Raw genomic sequence first — 22,577 nt, 5'->3', positions numbered from 1 at the left:
TTGTAGAATGGAGAAAAAACTAGTATATTGCTAAAAGTTAGCGAAACGCTAAAGTAGTTTGGTGTGGCTGTGTCGGCACCAGTCACACAGGTGTCCCAAAAAGCTTAAAATCCGCCGGTCAAAGACACAAGATCAGCCATCCACCATCCGGCCAACGTACAGACTTTATGGCAAATAAAATCTTAAAAGTAGTAGATTAATTAATTAATGAACACCGAGCAGATATTTCCCTCAGAATCTAACAGTTAAGCTAGCTTGCTAATCGTCAACAAACGAGTTAACGTTCACCGAAACGCACAAACACGTATCGTTACCATGGTTCTCAGCAGAATGATGGAGAGCAGAGACGTTATAAAAGGTCCAGAAATACTGACGAAGTGTTTAAATCCTCGCGGAGCAGAAGACTGGTTCGACTCTGGCTCAGCGGAATGCTAGCAGAGCTGTTTGCGTTGTAACAGCCACGATTTAGCTCTTCTGCAGTGGGTTTTTCCTGGTCCATCTTCATTCAATGATGAAAACACATGCAGCTTTCAGAAGTAGCAGTTCCTTATGCAGGAGGGGCTGGCTGCATAAGTAGCCATGTGGTTCAGCTGGTTGGCCGAAAAAAGAACAAAAGCACATGAATAGCCAAAGAAAGCCAGTATGCAAATTTACTGTTGTTATCGCCGTACCCCCAACTAGGATCAAAGCATTTCCTCTAAAACAACCCAAATTCAAATACAAAGTTTATGGTTTTAAGGCCACCAATACTGTTATTTGAAACATGGAGTGGCTTCTCCATGATTTCAACTTACACAGTCTGCAAAAAAACAAAAATCACAAATTTTTTAAAAAAACTTGTTGCTGGGTTTCTCGTGGCGGGCCACATATGCTATCTACAGAGATAGCACTGGCGATCTGAACCGGTCAGTGGCGAAAAAAAGCACTTTTAATGCGCAAACTTATACGGGACGCATTTGCCCCGTTACCGTTTTAGCTCGTTTTGCGGCTCCGGGCTGCATCCGCCTCCCTCAATACTGAACCAATTTTAGAATGAGTGGTACCCATGAATCATATGCACACATACACATGGGGAAATAGAGCCCAGGTTGAAAAATACCGAAGTTATCCTTTAAGGCTCTTGTCCACAATAATATAGTACTCTCTTTAGCACCATGCATCCTAGCCACTGAAAGTTCCATAATGATGACATCAACATATATTTTTAACCAATGGGATTTTATGAGAGAGTGTGGAGGCTTCCAACTTAAAGCCAGGATTTTTTTGCAGCTGTTAAACCAGCCAGTAAAATTCTTTTTTGATGTTGTTAAATATTTAGTGAGGATAAGTCGTTAAGGAGCGTAACAGTAGGGGTGCATGGTACCTCACATTCCACTATTTTTCTTAAAACAGAACAAACTGATCTCCAAAAGATAGATACATCCTTACAGAACCAAAACGTGCATAAAAGAGCCATCAAGTCCGTCTGTACAAAGAGTGCATGTTGGTAGTGGATTAAGTTTTATCAGAAAGCGATCTTGGGAGTGAGATACAGTCAGGTCCATAATTATTTGGACAATGATACAGTTGTCATCATTTTGGCTCTGTACACCACCACAATGGGTTTTAAATGAAACAATGAATACCTGCTTAAAGTGCAGACTCTCAGCTTTCATTTAAGGCTTTTTTCAAAAATGTATGAACCGTGAAGGAATTACAACCATTTCTTCACACAGTCCCCCAACTTTAAGGGCTCATAAGTATTTGGACAAACTAACATAATCATCAATTAAACAGTCAGTTTTAATACTTGGTTGCAAATCCTTTACAGTCAATGACTGCCTGAAGTGTTGGACACATAGGCATCATCAGATGCTGGGTTTCTTCCCTGGTGATGCTCTGCCAGCCCTTTACTGTAGCTGTCTGCACTTCCTGCTTGTGTTTTGGGTGTTTTGCCCTCAGTTTTGGCTTCAGCAAGAGAAACGCATGCTCAATTGGATTCAGGTCAGATGATATGACTTGGCCATTGCAGAACATTCCACTTCTTTGCCTTAAAAATGTCTTTGGTTGCTTTTGCAGTATGCTTCAGGTCATTGTCCAACTGCACTGTGAAGCATCGTCCAATGAGTTTTGAAGCATTTGGTTGAATCTGAGCAGATAATGTAGCCCCAAACACTTCAGCTTTCATCCTGCTGCTCTTGTAAGTAGTCACATCATCAATAAATACAAGAGAACCAGTTCCACTGGCAGCCATACATGGCCATGACATAACAGTACCTCCACCATGCTTCACTGATGAGGTGGTGTGCTTTGGATCATGAGCAGTTCCTTCCTTTCTTCCTTCTCTTGTCTTCCCATCATTCTGGTAGTTGATCTTTGTTTTATCTGTCCATAGTATGCTGTTCCACAACTGTACAGGCTTTTTAGATGGTTTTTGACAAACTCTAATCTGGCCTTCCATTTTCAAGGCTAACCAATGGTTTACATCTTGTGATAAACCCTCTGTATTTATTCTAGTGAAGTCTTGTCTTGCTTACAAGAGCAGCAGGATGAAAGCTGAAGTGTTTGGGGCACCATTACCTGCTCAGATTCAACTAAATGCTTCAAAACTCATTAGACGATGCTTCACAGTGCAGTTGGACAATGACCTGAAGCATATTGCAAAAGCAACCAAAGACATTTTTAAGGCAAAGAAGTGGAATGTTCTGCAATGGCCAAGTCATATCATCTGACCTGAATCCAACTGAGCATGCGTTTCTCTTGCTGAAGCCAAAACTGAGGGCAAAACACCCAAAACACAAGCAGGAAGTGCAGACGGCTGCAGTAAAGGGCTGGCAGAGCATCACCAGGGAAGAAACCCAGCATCTGATGATGCCTATGTGTCCAACACTTCAGGCAGTCATTGACTGTAAAGGATTTGCAACCAAGTATTAAAACTGACTGTTTAATTGATGATTATGTTAGTTTGTCCAAATACTTATGAGCCCTTAAAGTTGGGGGACTGTGTGAAGAAATGGTTGTAATTCCTACACGGTTCATACTACATTTTTGAAAAAAGCCTTAAATGAAAGCTGAGAGTCTGCACTTTAAGCAGGTATTCATTGTTTCATTTAAAACCCATTGTGGTGGTGTACAGAGCCAAAATGATGACAACTGTATCATTGTCCAAATAATTATGGACCTGACTGTATGTTTGATGAAAAAAATTAAGATGAATCTGCTGATGAGTAGGATTTTTGGAGGTATCAGTTATACATTTCCAGATGTCCCAGTCCAGTGGCTCATTATCAGTCAGATGTTCCTGTTCCAGGTCTTTGGTTCAAACTCGTTCAATATACAGAGGTTTATAAGAAGATACAGAAAACAATGAATACAGTTTAGAAACCAGACCACTTGTTTGACCTTGTACAAACAAAATAGAATGTAGTTGATGTGTTTTCAGTGGCTCATTCCATGGGACACCGTATGCTTTTAGTGATGATCTTAATTGGAGGTACAGAAAAAATTACGATCCAGGTAGGTCATAGCTAGCACGGATATCATTAAATGATCTAAGACCTTTCTCATTAAAAATATCTGCCAGTTTATATACTCCTTTGCATGTCCGAGTAGATGATGAAAATGGTACCACCCGAGTAACTAAAAAACAATTATTAAATACTGGGCTGTTAAGATGCCATTTGAGAATAGTTTTGCATTTCTTTTCTGTAGTGCGCCATGTCGATAGTAGAAAAGATATGATTGGACCAAGGCGGAGTTTAGATTGTTTAAGAGGGATATTAGAATAAATCAAGTCCTCTAATCTACGTGGAGAGGCTAAATTCTCTTCAATAGGTTTCCAAGACACTTCAACTTCTGGGTTAAGCCAGGTAGATAGAGGCCTCAAAACAAAAGCCCAAAAATAAAATTTTAAATATGGTACAGAGAGACCGCCCTTTATGCCTTTGTAATGTGGCCATTTTTATGCGTAGTTGTCGTTCCGACGGGATCCCGTCCCATCCTGGTGATTTACCCCTTTTCGTCCCCATAATGGCTTCCTTAAATTCAGTTAGTGTAATAGGAGCTCCCAAATCATTAGATTCCTCTAAAGAGAGGGTAGGAAGTGTTACATTCTGTAAATAAATTCAACACTTTGTTTTGTCAAAGGGAATTTCCAAAGTATACAACTTACAATAAAAAGAATCAAATTCTGAGCGAGCGGAATTTTTGTTGGGATGGGCGAGGGAAGCACGCACACTTATCAATGATTAAGGATTTGATTTGAAGTTATTTTATAATAACATGCAGTTATAAGAGAACTAGAATGTTTTGTTAAGAAAATGAAACTTTGATAACTAAATCAAGCCATTTAAGGAACAATATAACCCTGTCTGCAGGGACGAACGGACCGCATGATGGGATCAAACGGATCATGTGCATAATTAACCACAAAACAAGCAAATACTTCATCTAAATGACATATAACACTCATTATGCATCAGCTGAATTCTCTAAGCAAATGACCATGTTGAATTGAAATTGAAAATAAATTGAAAAATGTCCGCAATTGTATGAAATTCCTCCAATGTGTTAAACCAATCTTTGTGCATAATCACACAGCCTGATATGCCCTGCAAACACAGTGGAACTATTTTCTGAAAGCACAGAGCAAAGAAATGTATTCTCCGGACTTGAAAATCAATTTCGGAGTTGGGGGGTTTCGGAATGGAGGGCTGTCCCCTGTTGGAACATTGTGTGCGCACAGCCCTTCACCACCTGGATCCTAAAATAAACACCTGTTTTATTACATAATCATCAACATAATCTGAAAACATCAAAATCTAGGAGTCTTTCTTTAAGGACCAAATAGGCAGAGTTAAGTCATCAGAGCCCAAGAAAGACCACACATTGTAATGTCACAATGCTAGAGTAATAATAAAGATCTTGCCTCAGCGCCACGAGATAGCTTGAGTTTTGCCGGATAAAGCAAAATGGGGGTGAAGCCTTGATTTCTGGCTCTTTCCATGGCCTGGGCATATTCCCGTCGTCTTTTAGCGGTGAAGTTGCTATAATCCACGGCAAAGCGAAGTACCGAGTATTTCTTGTAAGCAGGATTCAATGAACAAAGTGGGCTGAGTGCCCTCGGTTTTTTCTGGTATGCCCGTTATCTGAATGTTGCACCTCCTGGATCTGTTCTTGAGGTCGTCAATTTTAATTTTGAGCTGATCATTCTCGTTTATAAGGCTAGACAACACAAATAACTAATCTGAGACAACTAGGATTTGCACCCAGGTTCATTGTGAACTCTGACTTATCCATCTGACTGTTAAGAAGCAGAAAATAACTTAATTAAAGCCTGAATTCTTACTTAATCTGCAACATGTTAGTCTGGAGGTTTAAACTTGTGTCCTCTCACAGAGTTGGTGGTTGGAACTAAACTTTGATCACTGTCAGAAAACTGATCTACGTTCAGACTGTTTACTTACACAGCACAGCTACACTCAAAGATAACTGAGCCTTCTACCAGCTTGTCAAACAGCATCAAACCATAAACCTTCTCCAGTCCGGACTGAATGGTGTCTTGCAGGGGTCAGCTTTGAAGACCACCAGCCAGTGGCTGCTTGCTGCGCTGCAGTTCAGCTCATGCATCATTTGAAGATAATTACAATCACGGCTGCTCTCAGCTTTCATTTTCGTTATGTTTGGTCTCGTCAACAAAAATGAAATATAGATTTCGTCTTAGTTTTTGTTATCAAGATCTATTTTTAGCTCATTGTCTCATTTTCGTCATGGAAAAAAGGTTGTTGATGAGGAATTGTCATTATTGTTTTCATCAGTTAGATTTACACTGTTCATAAAACACACTTCATTTAAACTTAACAGAAACAAAATAAAACTCAACAAAACTGTCTTGACTAGTCTTGTTAGTTGGGGTAGTCCACTGTTCCAACAATCACCAAGTCTGGTTTGGTCAAAAGGTACAGGTAAAGGTACTATTCCGAAAGTGTTCAGTGGAAAATTTGGCTTACAGGTCAGGCACTACATTTGTCCACTTAACCCTTCATCCTTCCCTGCCCAATGGATTCTAAAAGATAAACCATGTGTTAAACAAACCCTGCAGGATTGGAGCTTAGTTTCAAGCAGCTAAAGGGTCTTTAATTTCAGTCATGCACAAGCTGAGTGTTGGTGTTTGTATGTGTGTGCAGGGGGCTCAGGAACGTATTGACAGCCTTCGTCGAGCTAATGTGATTCATGAGAAGCAGCCAGTGGTCTCTTTGGAAAACTTCATTGCTGAGCTCTTTCCTGACAAGTAAGAAGACCTCTGACACCACACGACATGATTCAGCCAAAGGGGACATGTTCCTGGATCAACATCCCATATTGGAACAACTTTTTTTTAATTAGATACTTTATTCAACAAATCAATGTACAAAAGTGCCAGGTATAAAACCAGAACACAACAATACATGAGAGCTGAAAACATCAATTGCAATGAAAGACGAGTGACATTCTATTAAAGATGAAAATTAAATAGTTATAACAGCAATACATTGATATTTAGAAATCTTAAAATGAAGTAAGAAAGGACATTAGAAAAAACAAAAGCAAAACACAAACAGTTAAATTCACATCAGGGGGTTTCCTAATTTTTTGGTAATATTCTAAAAACCTGTTACTTTTTTCTTGCAACAACATTGGGATCAACCAATCACAGCCCTCTGACATCATCAGTGTGCTGCTCCTGTGCTTTTTTTTTTCAAAATTCCTTTGTGCTTCTTTAGAACTAAGCTAAGTTTAGTTAGTGCAAGTAAAAAAAAATCCTCAGTAACATTTAACTTAATCCTTGTGAGCTGCTGCAGGGTTAGCGAGTTAGCTTGCTAACTAGGAAGACTATGCTAACAAGTAAGGATGCCATATGCTGGAATATTAGCAAGTTTGCTGTCTAATTAAGTAGGCTATGCTTATGAGTAAGCTTGCCAATAGGCTAGAACATTGGTGAGCAACCTTTCTTTCTAGGTTGGCCATACTGACAAGTAAGCCTGACCATCATTGCCACGCTGACCCTGGATAATCTGTGTAAATTGATCCAGGACCATAATCCCAGGTTAACATAGTGATGATGGTCTTGGATAATCTGTGTAAATTGATCCAGGACCATCATCACTATGTTAACCTGGGATTATTTGTATATGTTGATCCTGGACCATCATTGTCATGTTGATCTTGGCTAGGAGAGCTTACATTGATCCAGGACCATCACTGCCATGTTGTCATCCTCTGTCAACATAAACAAATGATTCAGAGTCAATGGCAATGATGGTCCTGTATTAACAAAACAAATCTATCCAGGATCAACATGGTGATGATGGCCCTGGGCCAACATGAAATAGGGCAGTGGTGGTCCAGGATCAACATTAGCATTACAGTCTTGCAAAAAAAAGAACTTTTGCATAAGGTATAAAAACAGAGGGAAAGTGTGTTAAACACATTAACTTTCAATCAATCAATCAATCAATCAATTTTATTTATAAAGCCCAATATCACAAATCACAATTTGCCTCACAGGGCTTTACAGCATACGACATCCCTCTGTCCTTAGGACCCTCGCAGCGGATAAGGAAAAACTCCCCCCAAAAAAACCTTTAACAGGGGAAAGAAAATGGTAGAAACCTCAGGAAGAGCAACTGAGGAGGGATCCCTCTTCCAGGACGGACAGACGTGTAATAGATGTCGTAATCCATATGACACAATAAGACAGAAAGAGGGACGGGGACAGAGAAAGATGCAGGACAGACGCTAACAGTAGCTTACAACATTAATTGAAGTAATAATGTTATAATGATAATTACGGCTATTGTGGTACAATATGTTGAAAGTATATATTAATATCTGATAGTATACATATGTGACAGTAATTATCTGTGTATAATAACAGTAGAAGTATGACTAATGATAACAGCAGCAGGAGGCATCAGGCAGGACCATGGCAGCAGCACAACCACACACGTCACACTATCCAGGCACTTCTGTGATATAAGTAAACCTGCGAGATAGTGGAGCACAAAACTTTCAACTGACGTGTGATAACATCCTGAAGGCCAAAACACACCGGCGGCGTCATATAACGGCGGCGTCATTGACGCGAGTCAAGTGGCGCCCCCAACACACACACAAAGCGTCGCGCTGTCGTGCGTCAACCAGATTTCTATTGCACACTCCAGTCCGCTAGACTGGGAAATACAAAATAGCACTTTTTCAAGGGCGGTGACGCTGGAAAAATAGGACAATAGCGTAAAGTGCCGCGGTGCAGCACGTCGACATTAGAGATAGACCGATATGGATTTTTTAGGGCTGATGCCGATACCGATTTTTTTCCATCACCCTTAGCTGATGACCGATTGTGGACTGCTGATTTTCTTGAGCCGATATTTGGGGCCAATACTGCTTTTGCTCCCTCAATTTACATCAAAAAAATGACACAATGATAACAAATATTACAGGTCTCAAGTTTAAAATAAGAAACATTTATTGAACAGTAAAAAATACTAAAACAAGATGGAAAGTTGAGGTAGAACAGGTAGAATATTATTATTATTATTATTATACATTCAAATAAAAAAAAAGAGTTCAGTGCTCTTAAATCTTCCAGTAATGTCTTTATAAAATAAATAAATATTTAAGCTGAAGCATAAATAAAACAACAACTACTGTACACAGTAGGATTCGCTGCATGTGCGCTGCAGGGTCTTCCGGCAACACAGAGCTGCCCGTGGATGCCTGTCTGTAAATCATGCCAGGGAAAAATAAATCCGCGAACCCACCCGCGTATCGGCCGATGCCGATACAAGTAAAAAACTCAAATATCGGCCCGATATATCGGCCGGCCGATGTATCGGTCTATCCTTAGTCAACATGCGTCGAGCCGCCACCGGCAAAAGATGGACAGACTCCAAATGAGGAAAAATATTGCCGTAAAAAGTGTAATTTGCATCACAATGATATAAACGATAGAGCAAAATATGAAACAATAGACATTTTTCTCGTCACACGATATATATCGTCATATCACACAGCCCTAATTATGTTCAGCTAAGTTTAACTAAGTGTTTTGTTCAGTTGTATTAACTTCAATTTTTAAAACTTAACTTAGCCCTGAAGAAGCACAAAGGAATTTTGAAAGAAGCACAGGAGCAGCACACTGATGATGTCAGAGGGCTGTGATTGGTTGATGCCATTGTTTATCTAGGATCAGTATGGGAGGTTGATCCAGGAACATGTCCTACTTGACTAAATCACATCGTGCCTCTGACACCAGCACACACACACAGATGGATAGATAGATGGATAGATACTTTTTATATACACATACATATACACTAAGAGTTGAAACTGTGTGTGTGTGTGTGTGTGTGTGTGTGTGTGTGTGGCAGATGAAGTGAATAACATTGATCATCTCGTTACAAAGCAATGTTCTGCTGGGAGACCTTGGATTCTGGCATTCATGATTTAGGCAAATTGTGATTTGTGATATTGGGCTTTATAAATAAAATTGATTGATTGAATGAAGATGGATGCCACCTGATGCGCTCAAACCACCCAAACACCGTTGCAGACCAGGTACCAAGAAATGTGACAGAGAGCTAAAGGTGTTGACCTGGCCTCCTAATTTCCCAGATCCCAATCTGATCAGGCATTTGTGGGATGCCATGAGGGGGTGTATTTGGTCTGCAGCGGTGTCCCGGTGGATGGGGTGCATCAAGTGGCATCCACATGAATGCCAGGACCTGTACATTTTCAGAATCCTTTTATTGTCTCCAGGTGGTTTGACATTGGCTGTTTGATCCTGGAGGACCCTGGTCATAACATCCGCATTGAGGTCTTCACTCAGGCAACCCCTGTGGCTCTAGAGCACATCCAGCAGGTACAAATATATATTATATAATACCATTGTGTGACAAAAGTCAAAGTTATGAAAATAGAGTGAAGGTGCCAATATGCTTCTCCAAAAGTGCTTCTCAGATCATCATTCTAACCTCTTTTTTTCTTATATAGCCCAGCCCTGATAATAAAGGAGTGTTTTTTACCTTTGTCTCATAAAATTATTTCTCAAAAACTACAATAATTTCAAATAAAGTTAAAGCTGCAAGCAGCAATGAATGGGTCCAAGCACCTTCTTGCAACCATGAAGTGCTGGCAGGACACCGGCTGAAGCGGCAATTCGTTTCTGTAAAAGTCAGACGCTGCATGCAGCATTGAGATGGTATATCTTTCATAGTGTGGGCGCTGGAATGGCGTATTTAACAGTTAGGACAACTTCCTGTTTCAACTATGGGGGGCTGGCGAACACACTAATTATAAGTCATGTTGTTGTAGATCAGTTGTAGACCCCACCTTGTAAATTTCATGTAAACAAAAAATTAATTGTCTGAAAATACGTACTTCCTGTTGCCAGAAGGTGGCGCAATCACCATGACACCTAATTTGCATGCCTTATAAAGCATGTGGAGTTTGGGGCAGATTGGACCATGTATGCGGGAGTTACAACCAACTTTTCTAGGGGGTGCTACCAAGTCCTTTTGGCACATCAAAGGAAAAAAAATCAGATTATCAGTTAATAAATGTTATAACACATTTTAGGACTTCTGATGAGTGTGCCAAGTTTTGTGAGTTTTCAAGCATCCCTTGCCCCTCAAAAACAACTTCCTGTTTCATGGCAAATACTGCGGCACCACAGTGATGGCGTTAAATGAAAACTCAAAATTTTAATTTCTAGGTATCATCAAGGTTTTAGGACTTTCGATTAGCATATTGGAGGTGGGTCTGATTAATCCCTTGGTAGATGTCCTTGGGCCATGACTGTTATTATATGTGTGATATTTTGCAAAGATCTGACCATGTCGTGTCAATTTACAGCACTTTATGTTGTCTTGTCAAAACATCGAAATTCGTCGCGCCACCATAGCTTCAAAAAAGTCTCAGTTTTCACAATAAAACATCATCAAGGTCTCATGGCTGTTTTGGCCAACTTTCAGATAGGGATGCACCGATCCACATTTTTTTCACTTCCGATCTGATCCCGATACCTGAATTTGGATATCTGCCGATACCAATACTATTCCGATACCAGAGCTCTGTTTGCTTTAATATTATTATTATCATTATTGTTAATTTTATATGAAGCTGTAATAAACTCTTCTCTACAGGCAAGTATGATATGTACATATGTATGCAACTTGAGGTAAGTATAAGGTCAGAAAAGCAGGAAATCCTGTTCACAGGAAAAATCCCATCCTGAAAACAAATATGCAACTGTAAGGGTTTCAAATTGATTGTCAATATTTATTAAATTCCAAGAGTGTTAAACTACTAGTGCAATATACACTATCAAGAAATGAAAAGTACCTGTCATATGTAGTAGTGTTGTCACTGTACCAAAATTGGGACCCAGGGTACGATACCAGTGAAAGTATCATGGTTCTGAGTAGTATTATGACAGCGAAAATGAGGCAGATGTGCCTTTTGTCATTTATAAAAAGATAAATCACTTTTCTATAATACATCAATGATATTTCAATGGAATAAATTACTTATTGACTTATTCATACTTCAAAAATGGCATCAATGAGTGAATAACATAGGGGTATCAAAATAAAATAAATAAATGAAATAAAAATCAACCAGCCACCCACCTCCCCTGACAGTCCCTTCATAAGTAACGAACAGTCCCTAAAGTGCAGTGAGATTTGTGGACCGTTACCTGCCACAAAGAAAGGTGTGGCCGTGGCGCTATGAGCTCGTGGATCGGAAATTTCCGCAGGTGGATTGGAAATTTCCGATCCGTGAATTACGTTGGTATCGGAACCCGATACCGATAGTGGATCGGATCGGCCCCATCCCTACTTTCAGGTGGGTCTGGTGAACGTTGTAGGAGATGTACATCAAAGTATAAAACATGTCATTTCCTGTTGCCAGTAGGGGGCACTGTTATAGGGGGCACTAATTTTTTGCATGTAGATGTGTTCAGGGCAGGACTGTCATCAATCATTTGAATTTTGGGGCAGATTGGACCATGTATGCTCAAGTTACAAACCATGTAGATGTGTTCAGGGCAGGACTGTCACCAATCATGTGAAGTTTGGGACAGATAGGACCATGTATGCTCGAGTTACAAACCATTTTCTGTTTCATGGTAAAACGCCTATGTTTGAAGCCTTGCCACAGTCACACTGTTTGATGAAAATGCAACTTTTCATCTTTAAGGTCTTTCCATGTGGCAGGAGGTTTAAGTACGATCCCTGGAAATGGCCAGAAATGCACAAAATTTACACCTTTAATTCAAAATGGCCAAATTCCTGTTGGGTTTAGGGTATGGCTCCAAGAGACTTTTTTGTACAGCTTGGGGTGTTACATGTGCCTACCAACTTTTGTACATGTTGGTGTACGAGTTTTTGGGTATGTTACACCCCCCCAAAAATTAAGAATAATAATTAAAGCTGCAAGCAGCGATGAATGGGCCGTTGCACCTTTGTGCAACTGAGGGTTGCTGGCCGGCTGCACAGCAGTTCATTTTCCTCAAATTCAGGCACCCATGCACCGCATGCAGAAGAAAGCTGGCATATCTTTCATATAGTGCTGAAATGACCTGTTTCACAATTTGTAACATTTCCTCTTTCCACTAGGGGGAGCTGGAGAAGGCACTAATGCTACGTCATGCTTGTATACACCAAATACAGACACAGCATGTAAATTTCAGGTAAATCAAATAAGTGTCTGAAAAGACATACTTCCTCTTGCCAGTAGGTGGCGCTATGTGTAATACTGAATATTGTCATATAGATGTGTTCAGAGCTGGACTGTCATCAATCTTGTGAAGTTTGGGGAAGACTGGACAATGTATGCTGGAGTTACAAACCTCTTCCTATATCATAGCGACACATGGAAGTTTAACGCCTTGCCACAGTCACACAGATTGACAAAAACCCAAGCCTGTAATAACTTTTCATCCTTAAGATCTTTCAAATGGGACAGACCAACTTTGAAGTCAGTCAGATTGAATCTGTAGGACTAGTTCGTTAAAGAATAACCCTGGAAATGGCCAAAAACACACAAAAGTGGCACAAGTAAATTGAAAATGGCCGACGTGCTGTTGGGTTTAGAGCATGGCTCTAAGAGGCTTTTTTGTACATTTTAGAGTGTTTCAAGTGCCTACCAAGTTTCATACATGCAGATGAAACCAGCTTCGAGAGCTGCTTCATTGAGAATTTGTAGGGGGTGCTGTTGAGCCATCTCGGCACATCAAAGCACAAAAATCACATAGACAACACAATTTGGGTCTTCTGATATGTGTGCCACGTTTCGTATATGTGAGGCCGCACGAGCGCCCTTCAAAAAACCCGCATAAAACAAACAAAAAAAAACTCGCCAGTTTTCTAGACTACCGCTCATTTCTACGTCAAGTTAGTGAAGTGGGCGCTGGGGCGCCCCTATTATCACGTTTCAATCAGCAGCAGAAAGGAAAGGCGAATTCTGGTGGTTGTGGGTTGAACGGGGGTCACAGACAGGAATACGGCGGAGGCTCATAGTGCTCTGCGGCGCAACATAATGGCTTACCGGCGACAGATAAGTCCGACTCCAGGTCCAGTAATTTCCTCTTTCGTTGGTGTCATGACTGCCCAGTAGTACCTGGACAACTGAGCCGTGGTGGCACACAGGTATGTAGCGTGTCAGAGGAGAAACGAGCCGTTCACATTTCTCTGTTTGTGGCAGGTAACGGTCCACAAATCTCACTGCACTTAAGGGACTGTTCGTTACTTATGAAGGGACTGTCAGGGGAGGAAGGTGGCTGGTTGATTTTTATTTTATTTATTTATTTTATTTTGATCCCCCCTATGTTAATCACTTATTGATGCAGTTAGAGACCGTTCTCCACGGCCAGGCTGGAAATAAGTCAAAGTGTGGCGGAGACGAGGGACCGGGAAAAGTGGCGGACCTCCGGGGAAGCCTGCTCCGTTCTCCCCACAGTTAGGGACCGTTCTCCACGGTACCGTTGCTGGGCAGGGTGGAAATAAGTCCTGCAGAGTTTCAGAGGACCTGGAGAATGTTTTAGGATAGTAATAACATTATATAAGATAATCATATTGCAAAGATAATATATATAAGATAATAATATTAAAGACAAAATTAAATTGCAATACTTTTTCAAAACTTGATGATTTTGCCTTTCTGTACATTTTGTATACAAATTCATTAAATAATTTTGCTTGTAAATGTCTATTTGCATCACGTTTATTACGGAAAACACATTATTTGATCAATTTACATTGTGCCCCTAAAGTTCTTTGTGCGCTCCTTACTTTTTCAACTTAGGAGCACATGTGCTCCTTGGGAAAAAAGTTAGTGTCAAGCCCTGGTCATGATGATTCATTTAATTTGTGTGCCTGATGTGCTAAGCACATAGCCTACAAGAACACATATGTTATTCCTCGTACTTATTTTTCTTATTATTATTTTTCTTCCACCAGATTTCGGTGCCTAACTTGTGCCACAGCTTTGAGCGCACATAGGGTCTTCATAAAACATATGGATTCAATATGAACAGTAAGGACGCGCATTTCCCTGCAAAATGAAAATTGTTCTTTTCTGTCACCAATTAATGCTAAACAATATAAATCTGAAGTATAAAATAGATCAAAATATACACGATGCGCACTGTTTTAATATCTCCTTGCTTAGTGTAATATTAATTTGCCTGACGCGGCTAGATCTGTGAGCGTTTGGTTGCTAAGAAGACTGTTAAGAGTGGGTCAGCTCGATCTTACAACTCCTTCTTAGTGAAAGATCTTCTTAAGCTAAGTGTGAATCTGGGAAACACGTTTTTCTTTCACGGGAGGCTTAAGAGCGTTCTTACTGTACATGCACACCAAAAGCTGCCAGAGCTGCAAAATAGCTGAATTCGCTCTAGCAGCGCCACTGGTAAAATTTTTGTGGCAGCGAAAGCAGCTCAAGTTGCTCATGACCTCAAATTCTGAATGTTCGATATGTTTCTCAATTTAAAGGAGCCTCAAAGCAGGTTACTGGCTGGAGCACAGAAATGTGAGTTCGTGCATTTGCCTGAGTACAGAAACTTTCATGTTTGGACAATGAAAACAGAATGAAAAGTCTAAATAGGTCTGACATTAAACACAAAAAGCCTGTGTTGCGTTTAGGCGTTGTCACGTAAATAACAAATTCCAGTACTTGAATACACCATGGCACAACACAGCAGCATGTCAAGTGGGCCGAACCGGAACTGAATATGAGCAACATTTTTTGTTATCCCCCCCCCCCCCCCCCCACCAAAGCTGTAAACATACGGGAAACACTGTCAATGGTTTCGAGTGCCTACAGTGTGAATAGTTAAACTGGTGGTAAGGATAGCAAATGAACTGCATTCCCGCTAATAACAAGCGTTCCAGAACACACAGAAATTGTATACGTACGTGCGCTTGTCCACACTTGTGTATCGATTCAACATGGAAGAAGACACTCTTGTAATTTGTGCTGCCGTGTGGTAGCCTACCTGCGCCGCCGTCGGGTCTGGGTTCATGATATCCTCCGGGGCTGTGAACAGCATGGGGAATATCATCGGCTGGTGCGGGAGCTGTGGCTGAATGGGGAGAGGTTCCAGCTCTACTTCAGGCTGAACATAGATCAGTTTGACAGCTTGCTGCTTGTTTAAAGTAGGAACGAATGTGTGGTAGGAACTAAAAGTTTCCGAGGATGTTGTCTGGGTTCAACACAAGTGATGGACCCTTCGAAGGAGTTACCCTTCTACGAGACAGATTTAGAAGCCACACCAGTGAAGCAGCCTAAGTCTAGGGCTCAGAGAAGCCAAGTTTTTGGTGACAGCTAAGACACAGCATGAGGAAGTCACACAACCAAGCCAGCCTTTTGACTTTGACATTCCGTCTGATATGGCAGCATTGCAGAGGGCTGACCCATCACTAACATCATGGTTTGAGAAGGTTACAGAGATTGAGGGTGAGAGTCAGGGTACAGCAGGCTGCTTAGCTGATTTCAGCTATGTCATTAAAAACTGCATTCTGTATCAGCGTCAAAGTGATGTTATGGCCCTAGCTTTACCTCAGAGCCTAACTGAGAAGGTCATGAGCTAGGTCATTCCATCCCATGGTCAGGCCATCTAGCTTTCCAGAAATCATTGAGTAGAATCTCCAGGAGATTTGTGTGGCCAGGAATGTACACTCAAGTTAAATTAAAAAATTAGATTTTTGTTCCTCCTGTGAGATATGCCAACTCACCTCACCTAGGGGAGTAGCCCGTGCACAACTACAGCCGTTACCACTGATAGAAACTCCTTTTGACAGGATAGGGATGGATGTAGTAGGCTCTCTGGAATGAAGTAGTGCTGGTAATAGGTACATCTTAGTGATTTGTGACTATGCCATGCCTTATCCAGAAGCCTTACCCCTAAGATCTATAAAGGCCAGGTTGGTTGCAGATTGTCTCATACAGCTCTTCTCCAGGGTGGGCATACCTAGGGAGGTACTTACAGACTGTGGCACAAACTTTCTGTCCAGACTTCTGCAGCAGGTATACAAGTTGCTTGGTGATAAGGGTATTAAGACCACCCTATACCATCCCCAGACGGACGGGCTGGTGGAATGTTTCAACCAGACCCTGAAAAACATGCTGCGGAAGTTTGTGTCCCACACAGGCTCAGACTGGGACCAGTGGCTGCCATACCTGCTGTTTGCCTACCGGGAGGTTCCCCAGGCCTCGACGGGATTCTCGCCCTTCGAACTATTCTACGGGCACCAGGTGAGGGGACCACTGGACCTGTTGAGAGAGCATTGGGAGAGCCCACCAGTGGAGCAGGACAATGTGGTCATCTATGTTTTGAAAATGAGAGAGTCTTGGCGAGATGACTGCTCTAGTCCAAGAGCACATGAAAGCTGCACAGGCTTACCAGAAGACGTGGTACAACAGGAAGGCCAGGGAAAGAACTTTCCAGCCAGGCCAGCAGGTGTTGCTACTCCAGCAAGCTGTTAGCAAGGTGGCAGGGGCCAAACAAAATCACCAGACGGCTGAGTAAGGTCACCTATGAACTTTTTTATGCCAGAGAAACAAAAGAAATGTCAGCGTTTTCCACATTAACCTGCTGAAAGAGTTCCAGGTGCCTTCGCAACCAAGTCAGCAGCTGCCTGTTCTGCAGCCACAGCAGCCACCAGTCCGCCAGCAGCTCTTCATCTGTGCCACTGATGGATCTGACGATGAGAGGGAGCAGTCATTCCCCACTACTGACACAGAGACTGGTTCAGCAGATGTGTCTCACCTTCAGCCAGACCAGCAGAGGGAGATAAAGGCACTGTTGGACCCAGAGCTTTTTCAAGTAAGGCCAGGTTTCACAACCCTTGTCAAGCACAAAATCCACCTGAAGCCTGATGCCATCCCCGCCGCAAGAGCTACAGGATTCCTGAGCGTCTGGTCCCGCAGCTGAGAAAAGAAATTGAGCTGACGCTGGAGATGGACATCATTGAAGAGTCGTCGAGTGAGTGGTGCAGCCCAGTGTTGTTGGTCCCCAAGAATAATTGTTCGCTGAGACTGTGCATTGACTTCAGGTACCTTAATGCAGTTTCAAAGTTTGAGTCCTATCCCATGCCAAGGATTGATGAGCTGCTGGAGAGAGTGGGAGAAGCAAAGTACATCACAATGCTTGGAAAGAACTAGCGGCGACGAAAGCCAACTGTTGCATCGTCTACGTCGCTTCACGTCGCCCTGTGTCAGTTGCATTTGAACACACCACACGGACTACATCCGATGGCCAAGTGGCACGTACTTTCTGCGCCTGCGTGAGAGAGAGCGGAGTGTTAGAGTGGTACATCCTGACAGCCTATCTGTGCAGCCAAGTACCACATCACCTCCACGGACTATTACATTCATTCGGTCCCGGTGTTTCCTCCGCAGGCTCCACTTCACTCAGCTGCCCAATAATCCCGCTGCTTCTTCCCACTTTAACCTGAATAATAAACTAGGGCTCGGTGCTCCGGTTGGATCCAAACAGAGAGCCGGGGCTAGCTCAGAGACTAGCGGAGGCTAACTGGCTGTGCGTCCCTCCGTCATGCCGCGGCTAACGCTCTGCTACGTATTTAAATTCACCACATATCACACGTTTCTTATAGATCCACTTCATAAAAATTCAAATGCAGTGTTATTTATATTTGTGCCAGTGAGCCAGAACTTTTCCATAAACACCTTTTGATTGCAAAAGAGGTCACCTTAAATCTCAAATACCTGCTCAGTATTTCATTAGCGCTGTCACACTATCACATTCCCCACCACCGGAGTGCAGAGGAGAGGGTCGGGGTCAGACTGTATGCTGCTGACACTTATGGTCAGCTGTGGAGAGCACCATGCGCAGCTGGATGATGCCAGGCTGTGGCAAGTGATAGGATTCAGGAACGTCTGGCTTTACCCGATCACCTCAACCATTGCCGTACTGCACTTCTCACCCAGCACCACTTGCACATATGGACTGCGTAAATTAGCAAAGATCGCAGGGTGCAATTCTTTTGTTTTGGCCTCCACCTTTAGATTTGACCTTTTTTAAAAAAAAAAAAAAAAGAAACAAAGTTTGGTGGTGTCCTGCTTGCTGAACTCACTGCATTAACAGCAGCAGTAACATGTTTCTACTCGCTGCCTTTTTTTCAGTTTGTGACCCCACTGCCCACCAAAATACAGGTTATGTGCTCTCTGACCTTCAGCTCACCAAAAAGCAACAGTGATTTCTGCATCAGGCTTATGCGTTTTTCTTGGTTTTCCTCTCAGTCGTTGCCATGATTTACCGCAAAGAACCATTGATCAGTTGGCTCATGTCTATGCATCAGCATTAATGAGGTGCTTTGCATTGACCCTTTATGGTTGAATGTTGGCGTGTAGAGAGTGGGATATGAGGCTGGTCCATGTGCAGACAATTTCAAGTTGATTTGGGATTTATAAAAAGAAACTGCATACTGGCAGGTGTACATAAAGTTTTATAATTCAGAATATTGTTTGGCCTACTTAAATTTCCTCATTTGTATGTACGCAAACAGATAGTGTGGATTCTCTGCAGAGTTTTATAAATGAAGCCCCAGAGCTGTGCACACGGCTCTGCCGCAGATGAGTAGGCCTTTCTGTGTGTGGGGTGTTTATTTGTTTGTTGTTGTTTTTTTTTTTTGTTTTTTTTTTTTTTTGGTGTGTTACACTCAACATCACCAACAGGCCAGAAGACAACTTAGTAAACAGTAAAAAGCAGCATGGAGCCCTGTGAAAACTTAACAGTGGTTTCTTCTATCTTACTTATTTAGTCTTTTTTTTTTTTCAGATTCCGTGCAGATTAATTTGGAACGACGGAAACAGATAGTATTTTTTTGGTGGCGCGCTATTGTATCTCCCCGATTAAGGGGCTAAAATTAGCATTAACAAAGGCAATGTCCATGCTGCAGTGGCCGCAGGTTCAATTCCAGCCTGCAGCCCTTTGCTGCATGTCATCCCCTCTCTCTCTTCCTTTCACACTTAAATACTGTCAAATAAAGGCAAAAAGACAATTTCTATTTCTTTTTCATTGTTACAATTCTTTAAAAATGCAGTTGAGCATTCACCTGAGTGTGTTTCCATCACTACCAACCAGAGCTGGGGCCGATGAATATTTGTGTTGGGAACATAAATTAGGTCTCACACGGCGACACCAGTTATGTTGGGAACATAAATTAGAGGGTGTCACACGGAGGCACCAATAAAGTTGTAAACTGGCTATCTGAAATAATTAATAATTATTAATAATAATTAATAATTATGTTAAATACTGTGACTTAATTAACATTAAATCACCTTGTGGGGCACCATTCCCGTAAAGGGGAAATGATAGCCAGTTAAAGATATCAGTCTCATAAAATACGCTATTAGTTTGGAGTTTTGATTAATAATTAAATTAATGACAGTAACCAAAATTAACAGTAAAGCCTGAAGGATTTCGGAGTTCTTAATGCAGCAGAGGTTGACTATTCATTCACCCTTGTGCAACATTAAACAGACAGCAGGTATGATTCCAAAGAATTATATTTATTCACAAACTAGCAAAGCAAAGCAAAACACACAAATTCTCAAATTCTAACTAACTATGTACAAGCTTGGTGTGTGTGTGTGTGTGTGTGTGCGTGCGTGTGCGCGTGCGCAAGCGAGAGAGAGAGAGAGAGAGAGAGAGAGAGAGAGAGAGAGAGAGAGAGAGAGAGAGAGAGAGAGAGAGAGACAAAGGCGAGTGTGGTGATCAAAGAGCCATTTGGCCTACTAAACAAAATGGCTGACAACAGAGCAAGATGGCTGAATCAAAGCTGGCTTCAGGTCGGGGGAGGTGTTTGTCTGACCGTGTGGTCTGGACAAAGACAAAGGAAAAGAAACAGGAACTTTGAGATGCCTGTTTATGTGTAGCTCTGTTGAAAGCCTATTTGTTAATGAGTCTATGTCAATGTGATTTGTGTTGCAAAACAGTCTGGATTGGTGCAGAGATTGTTTAGTTGTGTGCAACAATCTGTTTGTGAACAGTATTAGCAAACTAAACACTTCACTTTGGCAAAGCCAACTAATCAATGACCTAACTGCAAACTATCACAACAATAACTCAGTAAACAGCATCAAATCACATACAACAAGTTAAACAGTCTTGCTTAGCCTGTAAAGCTGTGATAAAGCTATGCCCAGTTGTTACATTACCGATCCTTGAACGGATGGAAGAAAGAGTCACTTGGTGCTGCGCTTTGTTAGCCAGCGGAAGAAGGCTGGAAAGAGCTGTGGTTCCAGGTGCAGTCTTTGTTGTTTCCTTTGTTCCAAAGGTGAAACTCTGAGGAAGCTGATCACTCAGGGTCTTTGCAGAGTTAGACGTTGGGTGCTAACTCGCTTGGTTCTCCTTGTTGCTAGAAAGCTAGTTGCAAAACTTGTGCTTGCACCTCTAAAGGCCCATTTCCACTGAAGTTCCTGGTACTGTTTGGGGGGCAGGAACTACTACAGGAATGTCCTCTCGCTCGGCCTTCTCAACCGCCGTGTCTCTACTGAGAGAGCAGAGTAGGAGGAAGGTTCCTGTAGTTACCGGGCTCTGGATGTGACGTAATCGTTGTGCGCCCATTTTGACCGGGGGGCGACGTAGGGGCGTAGGGACGCCGTCAGCCGTTAGCGGTGTCTGTAATAACTCCGGTCACGGTCCGTGAAAAAAATATTTTTTCCAGCGGATGTCTTAGTTACAACATGATTGAGCTAACTGGAGTAGTTTCATGTCGTATCCAACAAAGGGAGGCTTTTAACAGATGACGTCCTGATGTTAACTTTGGTGCTGCTGCCAGCTGCAGCCACTAATGCTTTCTAGACATCGTGATTTCCCAAAACTGAATAAATACCAGACATAGCAACACAAAACTGCTTTGCTAGCTCAGTCATGTTGTAACTAAGATATCCTCTGGAAAAATTTTTTTTTTCACAGATCGTTTATTGAGTTATTACAGATACTGCTAACAGCTAACGGTTAGCCCAGCTAATCTATGATAACCATGTTATTAATTACAAAATGTCACATCCCGCCTTGAGTATATCCAATCAGCACCAAGTAATCCCCAAGCCCCAGCCAGGAGTTTCTCGGGGCCGTTCTGAGTATCTACTCCGAGGCAGGGACTTGTTTAGCCCCTGTAAAAGTTCTGGAACTCTGTCACGCACCAACGGCCCCGGCCTCATTAAATTACCCCGAAGTTCCTGCAGTGGAAATGGGCCTTAACTTTCTGGTTCGGGTTAGAGAGTCTGTGATCAATTGTCCCACTTTTGATGGTTCAGGGCAAGGAGCAAGGGTTTGAGTATCTGGGCTGGTCCAGGCCCAGCCGGAAAGAGAGGTGTGGGCTGCTTGGCAGCTCCAGAGTAAAGAGCGAATATTGTCTAAAGGGAGCAGACCTTCTACAGATGCCTGTGACATCACAGAGTCACATGTCACTGTAAAAGTCCTGTCCAATCAAGTTTTGAGACTTGAGTCTCACTGAGGTGTGAGGTGAGACATCCTGGAGATGGGTCTCAAATAGCTGTCTTTGTTTGGAGAACAAAGAGCATGCAGAGGAAAAAGCCTTTACATGTCCAGTTTAGATTTTACCAAATGACAAATCATCTGTGGTCCTGTGAATCCCAACATTTGTGACTACTGTAGTCATTTGACCCAGGTGTGACCAGTTGCCTTTTGGGAAAGTGTTTAATAATAACAATAATAATATTAGTAATTTTATTTGTATACCACTTATCTAAACAAGGTTACGAATTGCTTCACAAAGTAGGCTACATGAAAATAAGACAACAAAAACAATACAGTATTTTTTTTTTAAATGTTAAGAGCTCAGAAACACACATAAAACGCAGAAGTTACAGATCAAAAAGTACAAATCAGGCATTAAAAGGGAAAGCTTTCCTATAAATATTTGTTTTAAAGGAGCAATAAGCGAAATTCATCATTTCTAGATTGAAGGAATTAAAAAATTGCTATGTGAAGAACTAGAGGTGCAATTTCATCTGGAGTATCCACCTTATTTTCAAACACGGAAGTAAATAGTGATCAACTT

General features: G+C 41.8%; 1 protein-coding gene across 4 annotated transcripts in view; it reads left to right on the top strand.

Annotated features, from left to right (window-relative positions):
* prrc1 (proline-rich coiled-coil 1) overlaps window positions 1-22,577 on the top strand; it is a 57,475-nt gene that overhangs the window by 29,409 nt on the left and 5,489 nt on the right. For 2 of the 4 annotated variants that reach the window (XM_078162156.1, XM_033646775.2), the window contains exons 7-8: window positions 6,165-6,268; window positions 9,778-9,880. The exons of 1 other annotated variant lie outside the window; for it this stretch is intronic. In XM_078162156.1, the coding sequence (XP_078018282.1) occupies window positions 6,165-6,268; window positions 9,778-9,880 (207 nt within the window). Of the gene's footprint in view, window positions 1-6,164; window positions 6,269-9,777; window positions 9,881-12,638; window positions 12,713-22,577 lie in introns of all 4 variants that reach the window. One more of the 4 variants, XM_033646777.2, reaches the window with a different exon arrangement.

The sequence above is a fragment of the Epinephelus lanceolatus genome, chromosome 19 (assembly GCF_041903045.1).
Source record: "Epinephelus lanceolatus isolate andai-2023 chromosome 19, ASM4190304v1, whole genome shotgun sequence".
NCBI classification, from domain to species: Eukaryota; Metazoa; Chordata; class Actinopteri; order Perciformes; family Serranidae; genus Epinephelus; species Epinephelus lanceolatus.
The sequence above is the reverse complement of the archived record's forward strand: the minus strand, read 5'-3'. Positions and strand labels throughout refer to the sequence as shown.